The 16,861-nt window shown below is 47.0% G+C and overlaps 1 protein-coding gene across 2 annotated transcripts in view; it reads left to right on the top strand.

The window, feature by feature from the left end:
- Nucleotides 1-16,861, top strand: part of TAF2 (TATA-box binding protein associated factor 2) — a 316,921-nt gene that overhangs the window by 110,733 nt on the left and 189,327 nt on the right. For both annotated transcript variants that reach the window (XM_029591949.1, XM_029591950.1), the window contains one exon: nt 15,899-15,984. In XM_029591949.1, the coding sequence (XP_029447809.1) occupies nt 15,899-15,984 (86 nt within the window). The remainder of the gene's footprint in view (nt 1-15,898; nt 15,985-16,861) is intronic.

Genomic DNA, 16,861 nt, shown 5'->3' with positions numbered 1-16,861 from the left:
GACCATATGACCTGCAGGAGGCGCCTGCATCCGGATCTCCCTGCCGTCCATTCCGTGAGAGTCCTGGTCTAGGCCTCGCCAACCAGCGATTGGACATTTTGTTCTTCGCTGGACCAAGGGTTCACACCCCGAAATCATAACAATATGAGTAAATCCAAACTTCTTAATCTGACTCTAGATGCCCAACAGATGGATAACTTATGTGGGAGTTTCCCGTTCACGAGGGCGAAACAGAGCATTCGATATCTAGGTATTCAGCTTCCAGCGTATTAGACACAGCTGTTTCCACTTAATTATATCACATTCCTGGCACGAACTAGGGATCTGGTCATATGGTCTGCCTATAATCTTTCCTGGTTTGGCCACATTGCAGCGGTTAAAATGACTATACTACCACGTTGGTTGTACTGTTTTCAAACTCTACCCATTAAGGTACCATACAGATTTCTACACACCCTTCAAACCCGGGCCTTTAGGTTTATTTGGAAACAGAGGCCTCCTAGGGTGGCTAGGCGGGTCCTTTATCTCCCAAACTTGAAAGAGGGGTTGGCGACCCCTGATTTTATTAAATACTATGCAGCAGCTCAATTGAAAGTGATATATGAGCGGTCTGCAAGAACAATTACCAAACCTTGGATAAATTTGGAGCAATCATGTCTTATGAGAAGAACACTCTACTCACAGATCTGGGGGGGGCGGCGACCAAACCAAACCAAACGGGAGTGTGAAGGTGGAGAATCCATTTACTTACCATACAATTCAAATGTGGAGGCAATGGCGTACATGGCTAATAGGCCGCTCCTCCTTGTCTCCTTTAATGCCCATAGGGCTGTATAGGGGGGATGCTGGCATACCCCAGACGTCAGCTTTGTATAGAAAGTGGTCACAAAAAGGGCTGTGGTGTTGCGGTCAATTATTTGTTGACAATCAAAGACTCACTTATGAAGCATTAAGGCACCATATTGATTTGCAGCCCTGTGATTACTATTGGTATGTACAATTGGTTCACTGGTTGTCTAGTCCTGCTATCAGCCCCCATGTTGCCTGGGAACTTACAGATTTTGAGCAACTGTGTTATTTCCAAAACACTGGCAAGGAGCTAATCTCTGAGATTTAACAGATGCTCCTACCCCCAGACACTTTTCAAAGGTCCTATGTGAAAGGGTGGGAGGCTGAGTGGGGTAAAGAATGGTCTAGTGAACAGTGGGAATATTATAATGCAATTATTGCTAAGAGCTTTGTATCAGCAGTGGTGAAGGAACTTAACTACAAGCTACTATATAGATGGCACCTCATGCTGCTACGCCTACACAAATTATACCTGGACTATTCCAATAAATGTTGGAGACAGTGTAGGTCAATTGGGACATTCCTACATGTCTGGTGGCAGTGTCCGAAAATGACTGATTTCTGGAAATGGATTGAAGGACAGTCTGGGAGATGATTTTACTGAGAGTGGACTTTGACCCCCATTTATATATACTGTCCCCGGGATGGTCATATGCACAGTCTCACCCCATCAACCATATTCTGTGCGCTGCCAGGCTAGCAGTAACCTCGCAATGGAAACAGCCACTACCACCCTCATCTTCAGCAGTTATCTGAAGATTATGGGACTTGCATAATCTCTCATACCTAACCACAGTGCGAGAGGACAGGATATCCATTCATGTACTTATTTGGGAGCCCTTTTTGCGGGGGTCTAATTTGCATCTTTAAATGGACTTATGAGGATTTATGTTCATTATCTTTATTTAATTTATGTATTTATAAACTTTTTTATACCGAACGAAATCACTGTGAATCTGGAAGATGTAATAGGCCAGATTGACAAACTAAAGAGTAGCAAATCACCTGGACCGGATGGTATGCATTCTATGGTACTGAAGGAACTCAAAAATGAGATTTCTGATCTATTACTTAAAATTTGTAATCTATTATTAAAATCATCCATTGTACCAGAAGACTGGAGGGTGGCCAATGTAACCCCAATATTTAAAAAAGGCTCCAGGGGCGATCCGGGTAACTATCGACCAGTGAGCCTGACTTCAGTGCCGGGAAAAATAGTGGAAACTATTCTCAAGATCAAAATCGTAGAGCATTTAGAAAGACATGACTTAATGGAACACAGTCAACATGGATTTACCCAAGGGAAGTCTTGCCTAACAAATCTGCTTCATTTTTTTGAAGGGGTTAATAAACATGTGGATAAAGGTGAACCGGTAGATGTAGTGTATTTGGATTTTCAGAAGACGTTTGACAAAGTCCCTCATGAGAGGCTTCTAGAACATAAGAACATAAGAACATAAGAAATTGCCATGCTGGGTCAGACCAAGGGTCCATCAAGCCCAGCATCCTGTTTCCAATAGAGGCCAAACCAGGCCACAAGAACCTGGCAATTACCCAAACACCTAGAAGATCCCATGCTACTGATGCAATTAATAGCAGTGACTATTCCCTAAGTAAACTTGATTAATAGCAGTTAATGGACTTCTCTTCCAAGAACTTATCCAAACCTTTTTTGAACCCAGCTACACTAACTGCACTAACCACATCCTCTGGCAACAAATTCCAGAGATTTATTGTGCGTTGAGTGAAAAGAATTTTCTCCGATAGTCTTAAATGTGCTACTTGCTAACTTCATGGAATGCCCCCTAGTCCTTCTATTATTCGAAAGTGTAAATAACCGAGTCACATCTACTCGTTCAAGACCTCTCATGATCTTAAAGACCTCTATGATATCCCCCCTCAACCGTCTCTTCTCCAAGCTGAACAGCCCTAACCTCTTCAGCCTTTCCTCATAGGGGAGCTGTTCCATCCCCTTTATCATTTTGGTTGCCCTTCTCTGTACCTTCTCCATTGCAACTATATCTTTTTTGAGATACGGCGACCAGAATTGTACACAGTATTCAAGGTGTGGTCTCACCATGGAGCGATATAGAGGCATTATGACATTTCCGTTTTATTAACCATTCCCTTCCTAATAATTCCTAACATTTTATTTGCTTTTTGACTGCTGCAGCACACTGAGCTGACGATTCAATGTATTATCTACTATGACGCCTAGATCTCTTTTCTTGGGTGGTAGCTTCCTAATATGGAACCTAACAATCGTGGTAACTACAGCTAGGGTTATTTTTCCCTATATGCAACACCTTGCACTTGTCCACATTAATTTCATCTGCCATTTGGATGCCCAATCTTCCAGCTTGCAAGGTCCTCCTGTAATGTATCACAGTCTGCTTGTGATTTAACTACTCTGAATAATTTTGTATCCATCTGCAAATTTTGATAACGTCACTCATCGTATTCCTTTCCAGATCATTGATATATATATTGAAAAGCACCGGTCCAAGTACAGATCCCTGAGGCACTCCACTGTTACCCTTTCCACTGAGAAAATTGACCATTTAGTCCTACTCTCTGTTTCCTGTCTTTTAACCAGTTTGTAATCCACGAAAGGACATCGCCTCCTATCCCATGACTTTTTAGTTTCGTAGAAGCCTCTCATGAGGGACTTTGTCAAACGCCTTCTGAAAATCCAAATACACTACATCTACCGGTTCACCTTTATCCACATGTTATTAACCCCTTCAAAAAATGAAGCAGGTTTGTTAGGCAAGACTTCCCTTGGGTAAATCCATGTTGACTGTGTCCCATTAAATCATGTCTTTCTATATGCTCTACAATTTTGATCTTGAGGATAGTTTCCACTATTTTTCCCGGCACTGAAGTTAGGCTCACTGGTCTATAGTTACCCGGATCACCCCTGGAGCCTTTTTAAATATTGGGGTTTACATTGGCCACCCTCCAGTCTTCAGGTACAATGGATGATTTTAATGATAGGTTACAAATTTTAACTAATAGGTCAGAAATTTCATTTTTGAGTTCCTTTAGTACCCTGGGATGCATACCATCCGGTCCAGGTGACTTGCTACTCTTTAGTTTGTCAATCTGGCCTACTACTAAAAAGTCATGGGATAGGAGGCGATGTCCTTTCGTGAATTACAAACTGGTTAAAAGACAGGAAACAGAGAGTAGGATTAAATGGTCAATTTTCTCAGTGGAAAAGGGTAAACAGTGGAGTGCCTCAGGGATCTGTACTTGGACTGGTGCTTTTCAATATATATATAAATGATCTGGAAAGGAATACGACGAGTGAGGTTATCAAATTTGCGGATGATACAAATTATTCAGAGTAGTTAAATCACAAGCAGACTGTGATACATTACAGGAGGACCTTGCAAGACTGGAAGATTGGGCATCTAAATGGCAGATGAAATTAAATGTGGACAAGTACAAGGTCTTGCATATAGGGAAAAATAACCCTTGCTGTAGTTACATGATGTTAGGTTCCATATTAGGAGCTACGACCCAGGAAAAAGATCTAGGCATCATAGTGGATAATACTTTAAAATCGTCGGCTCAGTGTGCTGCAGCAGTCAAAAAAGCAAATTGAATGTTAGGAATTATTAGGAAGGGAATGGTTAATAAAATGGAAAATGTCATAATGCCTCTATATCACTCCATGGTGAGACCGCACCTTGAATACTGTGTACAATTCTTTTCGTCGCATCTCAAAAAAGATATAGTTGTGATGGAGAAGGTACAGAGAAGAGCAACCAAAATGATAAAGGGGATAGAACAGCTCCCCTATGAGGAAAGGCTGAAGAGGTTAGGGCTGTTCAGCTTGGAGAAGAGACGGCTGAGGGGGGGATATGATAGAGGTCTTTAAGATCATGAGAGGTCTTGAATGAGTAGATGTGACTCGTTATTTACACTTTCGAATAATTAGAAGGACTAGGGGGGCATTCCATGAAGTTAGCAAGTAGCACATTTAAGACAAATCAGAGAAAATTCTTTTTCACTCAATGCACAATAAAGCTCTGGAATTTGTTGCCAGAGTATGTGGTTAGTGCAGTTAGTGTAGCTGGGTTCAAAAAAGGTTTGGATAAGTTCTTGGAGGAGAAGTCCATTAATGGCTATTAAACAAGTTTACTTAGGGAATAGCCCCTGCTATAAATTGCATCAGTAGCATGGGATCTTCTTAGTGTCTGGGTAATTGCCAGGTTCTTGTGGCCTGGTTTTGGCCTGTGTTGGAAACAGGATGCTGGGCTTGATGGACCCTTGGTCTGACCCAGCATGGCAATTTCTTATGTTCTTATTAGTGGTTACATCATATCGGTTTACATCGAACTGCAGGTAGAAAAGTACATAGAACAAGGGAAGGGAAAGGGAGGGGGGACTGTAATTAAAAAGAAGTCAAGGGAGAGAAAAGGAGAGAGGAACTGGAGAATTTAACTGGAGGGAAACATGATAACTTAAAGAATGTAACAATTAATGACTTAGAGGCAGTGATGAAGCGATGGGATTAGTGTGCAGGGGACCTAATCTGGGTATGCCTGTTTGAAGAGCCAGGTCTTTAGCTTTTTCTTGAATTTGATGGAGCAAGGCTCGAGGCGGAGATCTGTACGTAGTGAGTTCCAACGCGTGGGGCCTGCAATGGAAAGAGCTCGATCCCTGGTGGAGGTGAGGTGCATTTTTAAGGGATGGGATGTGGAGAGTACCTTTCAGGGTTACTCTGGTAGGGCGGTTGGAGGGGATGAAACGGAGAGGCTCGTCGAGCCAATTGGAGTTGTGATTGTAGATGGATTTGTGAATAATGGTAAGGGTTTTATAGAGAATGCATGAGGGTATCGGGTGCCAATGGAGATCTTTAAGGATGGGGGTTATGTGGTCAGATTTGCGGGTATTAGTAAGGATTCTAGCAACAGCGTTCTGCAGCATTTGTAGCGGTTTTATGGTAGAATAGGGGGGAGGCCTAGAAAAAGGGAGTTGCAGTAGTCCATATTAGTTGAGAGGGTCGCCTTATTGACGGTGTGGAGTAAAGGTTTGAGTTTTTTCATGATATTGAACTTATAGAAGCCTTCCTTTGCACCAAATGGGCTGACATGGTAACATAAGCCCCTTTATTCTTATATTTTGCTTTAGCAGTCCAGACTCACTGGTTGGAGGCGGGGAGGGAGGGGGGATTTAAAGATATAAAAGAGTGTAACCCAAAGTTGGATGCTGTAAAGAAACTGGTTTATTATGGTGTTTATTTGAGAAGATTGGTAATACTAATAAAAATGTAAATATAAAAAAAATATATTTTGCATCTAGTAATACAGGAGTAGGATCTTGATGTTTAGAGCAGTGATTCCTAACCTGTGGTCCACAGTCCCCCAGGGGTCCGCAGGGATAGAAAAGCCCATGCTGCAAAAGAAGAGGCCCGATAGACCGCCAGCGCACCCCAGCCATAAAAGACTGAAGGAGGCAGCAGGGCCACTGGCCCACCCATCCCACCAGCCGCTGGAGATTGAAGGAGGCCCGACAAGCCACTGGTGCACCCAGCCAGCAGCTGAAAATTAAAAGAAGCCCGACAGGCTGCCGGCGCATGCATCCCACTGGTGGCTGAAGATTGAAAAATGCTGAGGGGCCGCCACCACCGCATTCTAACTCACTGGCAGCCTGAGAGAGGAGGCAGCCATGGGAAAATAGACTCCAGGAAATAGAGGAAGAGGCCCGGGTGAGAGTGTAAGTGCTTGTATGTATGAGAGAGAGGGAGTATGTGTGGATGAGAATGAACATGAGCTTGTGTGTGTGTGTGTGTGTGTGTGTGTGTGTGAGTGAGAGAGAGCCACCTGTGTGTCTGAGAGCATGAGTGATGTGTGTGTGAGTGAGAATGAATGTGAGCATGTGCGTTTGAGAGAGGGAGAGCATGTGTGTCCATATGAGAAAGAGATGGAACATGTGTGTCTGTGAGAGAGGGAGCATGTGTGTATGAATGAGAATGAACATGAGCGTGTCTGTGTGTGAGAAAGAGAGTGCGAAGGACCATATGAGTGAAGAGAGAGGGACCATGTGTGAGTGAGAATGAACATGTATATGTGTGTGTATGAGAGAGAGGAGAAAGACTGTGTGTCTCCCTCTTATACCACAGCAATCCCAGGGTGACTGGAAATCAAAAGTTCCCAGGTATGGAGAGTGGAGAATTTTTTAATTCTTATTAGTTTTGTTGTGTCTGATGTTTTGAAATATTTTATTAGTATTTGGGAAGCTAAAAAATAATTTGAGTTTTTATGTATTGGATGTTCTATATATCAGTTGTTTTGAAATATTCTTTTTATTAGTATTTTTTTACTATTATTTATATTTTATATTTCTTGATTGTATTGTTTGATGTTTTATGAGGAATGCAATGTTTTTGTTTTTCCATTGTTGCACTGAGGTTTCCAGTTCAGTTTTTGTCTGCGCATTTGTTTTTATACTTTATGGTCTCTTTTGCATGTGTGACTTAGGTGAAGAATTCTGCTAGCATATAGTTTCTATATAGGGACCTACAGCAGCTGGACTCGTTCAGTTTTCCTAACAGATATATTGGTGTTTTAGGGCCTGTTGTAATATTTGCAGTATTGTCTTTTCATAGGTAGGAGTTACTGCTTGAGTCTGGAAGTTAGGGTGTTATGGTATGGCAGGCTTCCTATAGGTCCTAAGTACATTTTTTGCAAGATTTTGTTCCTGGTAGTGGAGGGAGTTTGTGTTGCTATTAATGAGGAGACACCAGAATTTGATTATTATTTTATGGTGAGTGGTAAGTGGAAGTACCCTTATTCTGCTCTGCACCCTTTTTTGGGGGAGTTCCTATGAATGCAGGGTAGTGTAGAACTTGAAGTGCAGCTTTTATATTGGGATTCTGTCCCACTCCTATATAGGAGAATTTTTAATGATTAATGCATTCGAATAATTTTGGTGGTAGTTTTCTTAGATGATTGAAACTGGCCAGGTTTTTCTTTGTTACTTAGAAGGTTCTTCTGTCTAGAGATGCCACTGACATACATGCCCAGCACTTTGTGACAACGGTGCAAAATGTTTGTAGCAGTGCCTCTTGCTTTAGGAGTGGGGGTGTCCTATCTCTGCATGTATGGAATTTGGTAACTGGCAGGTGTGGCGAGAGCTATTGGACCCTGCCAAGACTGAACTAACAGGGTGATTTCCCTGTCAAAGATTATTATTATTATTAATTTTTTTTTAAACAAAATCATCATAAAAAATATGTTGGGTAGGGAGGGATATGTACACCAAACCTCTCTCCACATCTTCTTTTTAGCCATGTGGGCCTGTCTCAAACATCTCTCTTTCCCCACCCCCACCAGTCTCTCACACTCTGTCTCTGCTTCATGGACCATCCCAATCAGTCCCTCCGCTCTCCCTCCATCTGCCCATCCTGCAAGTCTCTCTCTATCTCTCCATCTGTCCATCCCCAACAGTCTCTCTCTTTCCCCTTCCACCAGTCAGTCCCCAGCAGTCTTTGTATCCCCTCCACCTGTGCATCTTCATCAGTCTCTCTATCCCTTCTACCAGTCCATCCCCACCAATTTTGTCTTTCTCCCTCAGTACATTTCTACCAGTCTAGCTCACTCTCCACCAGTCCATCCCCACCAGGCTCTCACTCTTTCCCTCCACTAGTTTCCCTCTCCACCAGTCTATCTTGGTCAGTCTCTCTCTCCCTCCACTAGTTCATTTCCACCTGTCTCTCCCTCCGCCAGCCTGTCTCTCTCTCCCACCCTGCCATTCACTTTCCGCTCTCCCTCCCTCTCCCAGTCCATTGCCCTCAGTTGCTCCAGATCCAACTGTGTGGCTGCCTGTAGTTTCACTCTGTAAGTTATTGAATATATGTACAATCTTGTACATTTACTGCTGTGCATTGCAATTATGTGTTCCATTTATGTCAATAAGCATTTAATGTTTTATATATTATGAATGAGTTTGGTGAGCATATAATTATTTGTTATTACAGTAATCACTTTTCTATATATGGCATATAACTGCACGCTTCCAAAAAGTTTGGGAACCCCTGGTTTAGAGGATAACTTTCCGTAGGGTTTATAATTTAGCACATACATGTGTAAGTAGGTGTGCCTAACATTATGCCTATATTTTATAAACTTCATTCCCTGTACGTACCAGGATCAGTCCAGACGGTGGGTTATGTCCCCCGTCCAGCAGATGGAGTCAGAACAGAGCTCGAGGGCTCCGCCTCCTATACCAGCTCACCCTCTGCTGGAGCTCAGTATCTTTCTGACTCCAGCAGATGTGAGTTGGGGAATCAGTGCTTCCCCAGGCTGACAGGTTTTTGAGTCTCTTTCTACTTTTCTTTGAGTCCTACCTGTCTTTTCTTTGCTAGCTAACAATTTGGATCAAGTTATTTGAAAAGAAAAAAAAAAAAGTTTTTATTCTTGTCAGTGGTTTTGAGGAGGCGTGCTTCTCTGTTCTGCCGCCTCCTGCAGTGTCACTTTCCTACGTTTGGGGTAAGTGTATTTTTTTTCTGTATAGTTTTTTCTTGCAGCGTTTCTCTTTACTTGTCGGCGCTTGCCGGTGCACCCGGCTCTCTCACGCGGTCCTTGACGGTCCTGCGGCCCGGCGAACTCTATCTCGGGCCTGGGCGCGCCGGTAGCGGTTCTTCCCGCCGGCGCCTAAGGATCTGTCAGGCGGGTTGTGTCGGCCTTTCGGCCCCCCCCCGCGGTGCGCTCTATTTTTGGCCCCCCCCGAGGCGTTTTCTTATAGCGGCTTCTTCATGCCGCGCTTTTCCCGCTGCGAGACCTGTGGTGAGGCAGGGTCTCGTTTTTCGAAGTAGGGAGTTTGCCCGCGCTGCCTTCCTGAAGGGGAAGGTGGTTTCGCGTGGCTCGAGTTCGCGCCCAGCGCCCTCCTCACCTCAGCCAGGGATGTGCGGGCCGGGCCACGTCCTCGCCAATGGGCGGGAACGGCGGCCCATTTTGGAGCGGGATTTTCCTTCAGAACACGCTCCGGAGGACACAGACGCAGTTCGGGGCGCCCCCCGCCTGCACCGAAGCCCCGAGGAAGCTCTACCGGCCCGACCACCGCAAGGGGCCCCTGCGGCTGCGACTTCAGCCAGCCTGCCGTTTTTTTTTCCCCGGACTTCATTTTAAAAATGCATACGGCTTACCTGCAGGGCCTGACAGAGCCGGGGGGAGCCCCCTCGGGGCCTCCTGCGCCCAAAGTTCCCAAGCTCTCGTTTCCTGCCTCCGGGCCCCTGACCTCGGCTGGGCCAGCCACAAGCTCCTCGGCTTTGCCATCCCAGCCTCGAGTGGTGGGAGCGGCTCCCCCTTTGGGTCCGGACCGTTCGGACCCTCCGGATCCGGCGCAATTGGAGGGGCAAACGGAGGGTGACGACCCGCGAGCCTTGCGGATCTTTCATAAGGAGGAACTAGAAGACCTGCTTCACCAGACCCTGCAAGAGCTAGATCTGGATCCTCCACCGGACCCCCCGGCGCCTGTGGCTCCGGCGGTCGCAACGTGCTCCAAGAAAGGGGACCCGGTCCTGGCCGTCCTTAGGCCTAGGGCTAAAGCTTTCCCGGTCCATGAGTCTTTTCTCCAGCTCCTCACTGGGGAATGGGACGTCCCTGAAGCGGCATTGAGGGTCACCCGGGCCATGGAGAAATTGTATCCGTTGCCAGAGGATTTCTTAGATCTCATCCGGTTCCCTAAGGTGGACTCGGCGGTCTCAGCGGTGACTAAGCGAACTACGATCCCGGTGACGGGCGGGACGGCCCTACGGGACACACAAGACCGCAAATTGGAGACATTCCTCAAGAGGGTGTTTGAGGTTTCGGCCCTAGGGATGCGAGCTGTCATGTGCAGTTCTTTGACCCAGAGGGCTAGTCTTCTCTGGGTCCAGCAACTCCTGACGTCGCAACAGTTGCCTCCGGAAGAAGCAGCTCAGGCCGACAGCCTGGAATCTGCCATCGCTTACGGGGCAGATGCTCTGTATGACCTTTTTCGCGTTCTGGCCCGCTCCATGGTGTCGGTGGTGGCGGCTCGTCGCCTCCTGTGGCTCCGGAATTGGTCTGCGGACGCCTCCTGCAAATCGAGCCTGGGATCCTTTCCCTTTCGTGGGAAATTTCTTTTTGGGAACGACCTGGATCAGATCATGAAGTCTCTGGGGGAAAACGCAGTGCATCGTCTACCCTAAGATCGGCAGAGGCCTTATAGGCCGTTTGCCTCCACTAGAACCAGGGCTCGAGCACAGCGACGCTACAGATCCTACCGGCAGTCCAATCCTCGCACTGCTCCCAGTAGATCCCAACCGTGGTCGCGGTCCTTTCGTGGGCGGAGGCCCGCGAGAGAGGGCTCGGGCCAGGGGAACCCCCCCCGGCAAATCTACCCAATGATGCCAAATCGACCCACTCCTCCTGTCCGCCCATCGGGGGCCGACTCACAGATTTCGTCGAGGAGTGGGTGAAGATTACTTCAGATCAGTGGGTCCTGGACACCATCCAATACGGTTACGCCTTGGAATTTGTCCGTCTTCCTCGGGACAGATTTCTCTTCTCTCCGTGCGGCTCCGACCTCAAACGGATGGCGGTTCAACAGACACTAGACCGTCTGCAAGCCATAGAGGCTATCATTCCCGTTCCCTTCGCCGAGGTGGGCTCGGGCCATTATTCCATCTACTTCGTGGTTCCCAAAAAGGACGGCTCGTTCCGGCCCATACTGGATCTGAAGGAAGTGAACCGCTCGCTGCGGGTCAACCTGTTCCGCATGGAGATGCTGCGTTCCGTGATTGCTGCGGTACACCAGGGGGAGTTTCTGGCTTCCCTGGATCTGACGGAGGCGTATCTGCACATTCCGATACGTCCGGACCACAGACGCTACCTACGCTTCAAGATCCTCGGTCAGCACTTTCAGTTTCAGGCCCTACCCTTCGGGCTCGCAACGGCTCCGCGGACCTTCACCAAGATCATGGTGGTGGTGGCGGCGGCCCTCCGGTGGGAGGGGATCTTAATGCACCCCTACCTGGACGACTGGCTGGTGCGGGCGAAGGTCTTCTCGCATGGGCAGGCCTCTGTGGCCAGAGTCTTGGAAATGCTTCGCTCCCTGGGCTGGGTTGTGAATCTCCCCAAGAGTTCCCTCGTCCCATCCCAATGCTTGGATTTTCTGGGGGTGACCTTCGACACTCAGCAAGGCATGGTCTTCCTGCGGGCGGACAAAGCACTCTCCTTGAGGGAGCACGTCCGTCAGTTCGCGACTTTGTCGGAACCCACCGCTTGGAATTACCTACAGCTTCTGGGAGTGATGGCGTCCACCATCGACATGGTGCCCTGGGCGTTTGCTCACCTACGTCCACTGCAGGCGTCCCTGCTGTCGCGATGGAAACCGATGTCACAGGAGTATCAGGTGGTTCTACCCCTCCCCCAGTCAGCTCGAGACAGTCTGGAGTGGTGGCTAGTCCCGGCTCACCTGGCCCGAGGCGTCTCCCTCGACGTTCCCTCTTGGGTGATCGTGACCACCGACGCCAGCCTCGTGGGGTGGGGCGCTGTCTGCGAACGAAGCGCCACACAAGGGACGTGGTCCTCGGAGGAGGCGAGGTGGCCGATCAATCGTCTGGAGACCAGAGCAGTACGCCTCGCACTTCGACGTTTCCTCCCCCTGATTCGGAACCGAGAGGTACGAGTTCTTTCGGACAACGCGACCACGGTGGCGTACATCAATCGTCAAGGCGGGACGAGGAGCGAACAGGTCTCCGCCGAAACCTGATGCCCATTCCTGATGGAATGGGCATCATTCCATCAGGAATGAGTTCCGCCCATTCCTGATGGAATGGGCGGAACTTCATCTGGTTCGGCTCGCGGCCTCCCACATCGCCGGCGTGGACAACGTGCAAGCAGATTACCTGAGTCGTCAGCGGTTGGACCCCGGCGAATGGTCCCTTTCCGACGAGGCGATGTCGCTCCTGGTTCGCCGTTGGGGAACGCCGCGACTGGACTTGATGGCGACCGCCCTCAAGGCCAAGGCCCCGCGCTTCTTTAGTCGCAGAAGGGAGCGCGGCGCGGAGGGGGTGGATGCTCTAGCGCTACCGTGGCCGGCAGATCAGCTCCTCTATGTTTTTCCTCCCTGGCCCTTGGTGGGCAAGATACTTCGCAGGATAGAAACTCACAGCGGCCCCGTGATTCTAGTAGCTCCGGAGTGGCCGCGTCGTCCTTGGTTTGCAGACCTGCTTCACATGACAGTGGACGGACCGGTACGCCTGAGTCATCTTCCTCGGCTCCTGCAGCAGGGACCGGTATTTTTCGAGCAGGCGGCACTCTTTTGTCTTGCGGCTTGGCTTTTGAACGGCGCCGCCTCCGCCGCCGAGGCTACCCGGAGGCGGTAATCTCTACGATGCTCTGGGCCCACAAACAGTCTACCTCTGTTGCCTATGTGCGGGTGTGGAAGGTCTTCGAGGCCTGGTGTGCCGATCATGGGGCCCGACCCACGGAGGCGTCGGTGCCTCTGATCCTTCAATTTTTGCAGGACGGGCTGGATAAGGGTCTTGCATACAATTCCCTACGTGTGCAGGTAGCGGCCCTGAATGTTCTGGTACAGACAGCGGTCGCCCTGCCTCTCCAGGCGGATATCGCCCGATTCCTGAAGGGGGCCAAACATCTACGGCCGCCGGTCAGGGACCCTTGTCCGTCGTGGAGTCTTAACCTGGTTCTCCGGGCCCTAGCGGGCGCTCCTTTCGAACCTCTACAGGAGTCTTCGCTTAAAGACCTCACTATGAAGACGGTCTTTCTGGTGGCAATATGCTCTGCCCGTCGCATCTCGGAGCTGCAGGCTCTTTCCTGCAGGGAACCCTACCTTCGCATTTCGGAGGCGGGGATCTCGCTGCGTACAGTACCATCCTTCCTCCCGAAGGTGGTCTCTTCGTTTCACATGAATCAGACGGTGGAACTCCCGGCGTTCTCTCCAGAGGAGTCGAGATCTCTTCGTCACTTGGACATCAAGCGAGTCTTACTCCACTACCTAGAGGTTACCAATGACTTTCGGGTTTCCGATCATTTGTTTGTGCTCTGGTCGGGACCTAAGAAGGGCTCCTCAGCATCAAAGACGACCATCGCCCGCTGGATCAAGGATGCCATCTCGTAGTCTTACATCGGGGCCGGTCGGGATCCGCCCAGGGGCGTCCGGGCTCATTCTACACGCTCTCAAGCAGCGTCTTGGGTGGAGTCTCGTGCCGTCTCCCCACAGGAAATTTGCCGGGCGGCGACGTGGAAGTCGCTGCATACCTTCGCTAAGCATTATCGCCTACACCTGGCGCCCTCGGCTCCTGGGCAATTTGGCGATCAGGTTCTCCGAGAAGGGCTCTCAGGGGCCCACCCATAGTAGGGAAGCTTTGGTACATCCCACCGTCTGGACTGATCCTGGTACGTACAGGGAAAAGAAAATTATTCCTTACCTGCTAATTTTCGTTCCTGTAGTACCATGGATCAGTCCAGACGCCCACCACGCTGGGATCTTGCGACCTGCTCGGATTCATTGTTATCTACTGTCTCTTCTTTCTTCTCTCTGGTTCTCTATCAGAGTTGTACAGCTCCTCACAAGTTGACGTTGGCGACCTCTTTTTGTTAGGTCATGCCTGTTTTATTGTTCTTGATGTTGACTTTCGTCAGGGTTTTGATCCAAATTGTTTTGTTATTGCTCTTTTGGGCTTTGTTATTCACGATACTGAGCTCCAGCAGAGGGTGAGCTGGTATAGGAGGCGGAGCCCTCGAGCTCTGTTCTGACTCCATCTGCTGGACGGGGGACATAACCCACCGTCTGGACTGATCCATGGTACTACAGGAACGAAAATTAGCAGGTAAGGAATAATTTTCTTGTGGGAGCCGCACATTTTATAAAATACCGCATATAACCTCCCTGAAAGCATGCATTTATGTTTCAGTACACCCACATTTTTTTAATTGCAGAGATCTGCCTAGTTTAAACATCTATTTTATAAACATACATACATTTATTTTATGCATGAAATAATTGTGCATTTAATAATCCTCAGTTTATGCACAGGAGCAGGTATTTTATAAAGCTGTCATCTGCATAGGTGTATCTCACTTACGAAAATACCTCTACATGTACTTCCAAGCACCAGTTCACTGAAACCTTCAACAGTTCTTCCACACCCTCCATCACTTGCTCCAGACACTGTTCCCAAAAACTGCGGAGGAAAAGAGGAGTCAGATTTAATGTCTGTGATTTGATTAGCAGGTTTAAAAGCATATGTGCATGTTTGATGCATGTGTGTACTCCATGTATAAAATATGTAAATGTGTGCATACTTCCAAACCCTGCCCGGAACCCCCTTGAAAGGCCCTTTAAATATGTGCTTGCCATGCCCGGAGCTATTTATGCATGTGCATGCTGATTTTATGTTCATAACCCCATGCAAGTCTTTGAAAAAGGCCCCCAATGTTACTGCGTGGTCATGAAATTCCTGTAATAGTATCTCAGCACCCCGGTTCTATCTGGCCCAGGGCTATTGGAATTATTAAAAACTTTTTGTTAAACATTTTTAAAAAGGACTGAATTTTCCAACATACGCTGTTTCCAAAGCCAGAGTCTTCTCGGGTAAACAGTTATGGAGTTCATTTACAATAACATTCACAGCAAGAACAGCAAATAGGTTGTGCATATTTTTACTTGAGTCTTGCAGCTAAATTATTAAAATAAAACAGCTCAAAACCAAAGCCATCGAACAATGATAATTTGTTTGTCATAGATCAGGATAAATGTCTTAACTACATGTATGTTGTCATTGTTTAATGGGAGACTGATTCCCAAGCCCATTGCATCCATTTCTCAGTTTTGATGTATTAAGAATTCTACCATTTGAGTTCAGCAAAAATGCATTATGATGTCAGATATTAGCTGGTGCGATGAAGTCACAGCTGTATGCAATAGCCCAGTGACCAATCAGGTGATTGGATACTACAGATTTATACTTTGCAGTACATAATGTGATAGGTCATTAAAAGTGCAATAATTATTAATGCTCTGCTGTTATATTTAATACTTTTTCTAGGAGCTTGACAAAATAGTGGCATATGAACTGAAAACTGGAGGAGTTCTATTGCATCCAATATTCTCTGTGGGAAAAGAGAAGGATAAGTATGTTTATTTGATTTGAACTTTTCTTTTAGGCATATTTATTGTCCACAAGTGAATTTTTTTTTTTTTATCAGAGCACTAATCTATGTGGCTACAGCTATATTTTGTCCTTCATCTGCTACAGAAATCATTCAAAATGTGTAGGGCTTTAGAATTTTTCAAACACTAATTAGAGAAGTTGTCAGACATAATTTTTGTGAATGAGAAATATTTGGACAATTTATAGGTATGCAGAGTTCCATATTTTGCATTACATTTTAACATACATAAGAAACCTCCATTCTTAAAACAATGAAGGAACAGGTTGATAGTTCCCTTTCTCAATCATCACTGTGTTGACACACACATGCAAACCAAGTAAAACAAATTTAGGATTAAAAAAGGTATCCATTTGCCCTTTAGAGCTGGTACTTTTTCACAAATAATTTTTAATTATTTATTTTGGCTAAGGATATTGCATTGCAGGACTTGTTCCAGAAAAATGAGAAGGCTTCCATTTCATGCACTGTGCTGTGTTAAGGTTTTTCCTGGAATTTCTCCCGTGAATTGGCACTTTCCAATTGCCATTTTACTTTGACTTCAGTTCATCAGAGTACAGAACAACTGTTGACTCTGTTGCCAGCTGCACAAATTATTCAGCAAGAAGGTCAGCCAGCTACTTAACTTCATGGGGCCAAGGGGGTATGATGTGTAATGACATTACTCTAAAGAGCTTGCAGAGCCAACTGGCTGTTTTTCTTAACTCCTAGTTCTTGCAAGTCCCTCTTATTTTCTTTGCACATAAATCTGTTTATCTGTCTATATAGATTTATGTGCAAAGAAAATATGAGGGATTTGTAGAGAAACTAGGACTTAAGAAAAACAGCCAGTTGGCTCT

Source organism: Rhinatrema bivittatum, chromosome 2 (genome assembly GCF_901001135.1).
Source record: "Rhinatrema bivittatum chromosome 2, aRhiBiv1.1, whole genome shotgun sequence".
NCBI lineage: Eukaryota > Metazoa > Chordata > Amphibia > Gymnophiona > Rhinatrematidae > Rhinatrema > Rhinatrema bivittatum.
The sequence above is the reverse complement of the archived record's forward strand: the minus strand, read 5'-3'. Positions and strand labels throughout refer to the sequence as shown.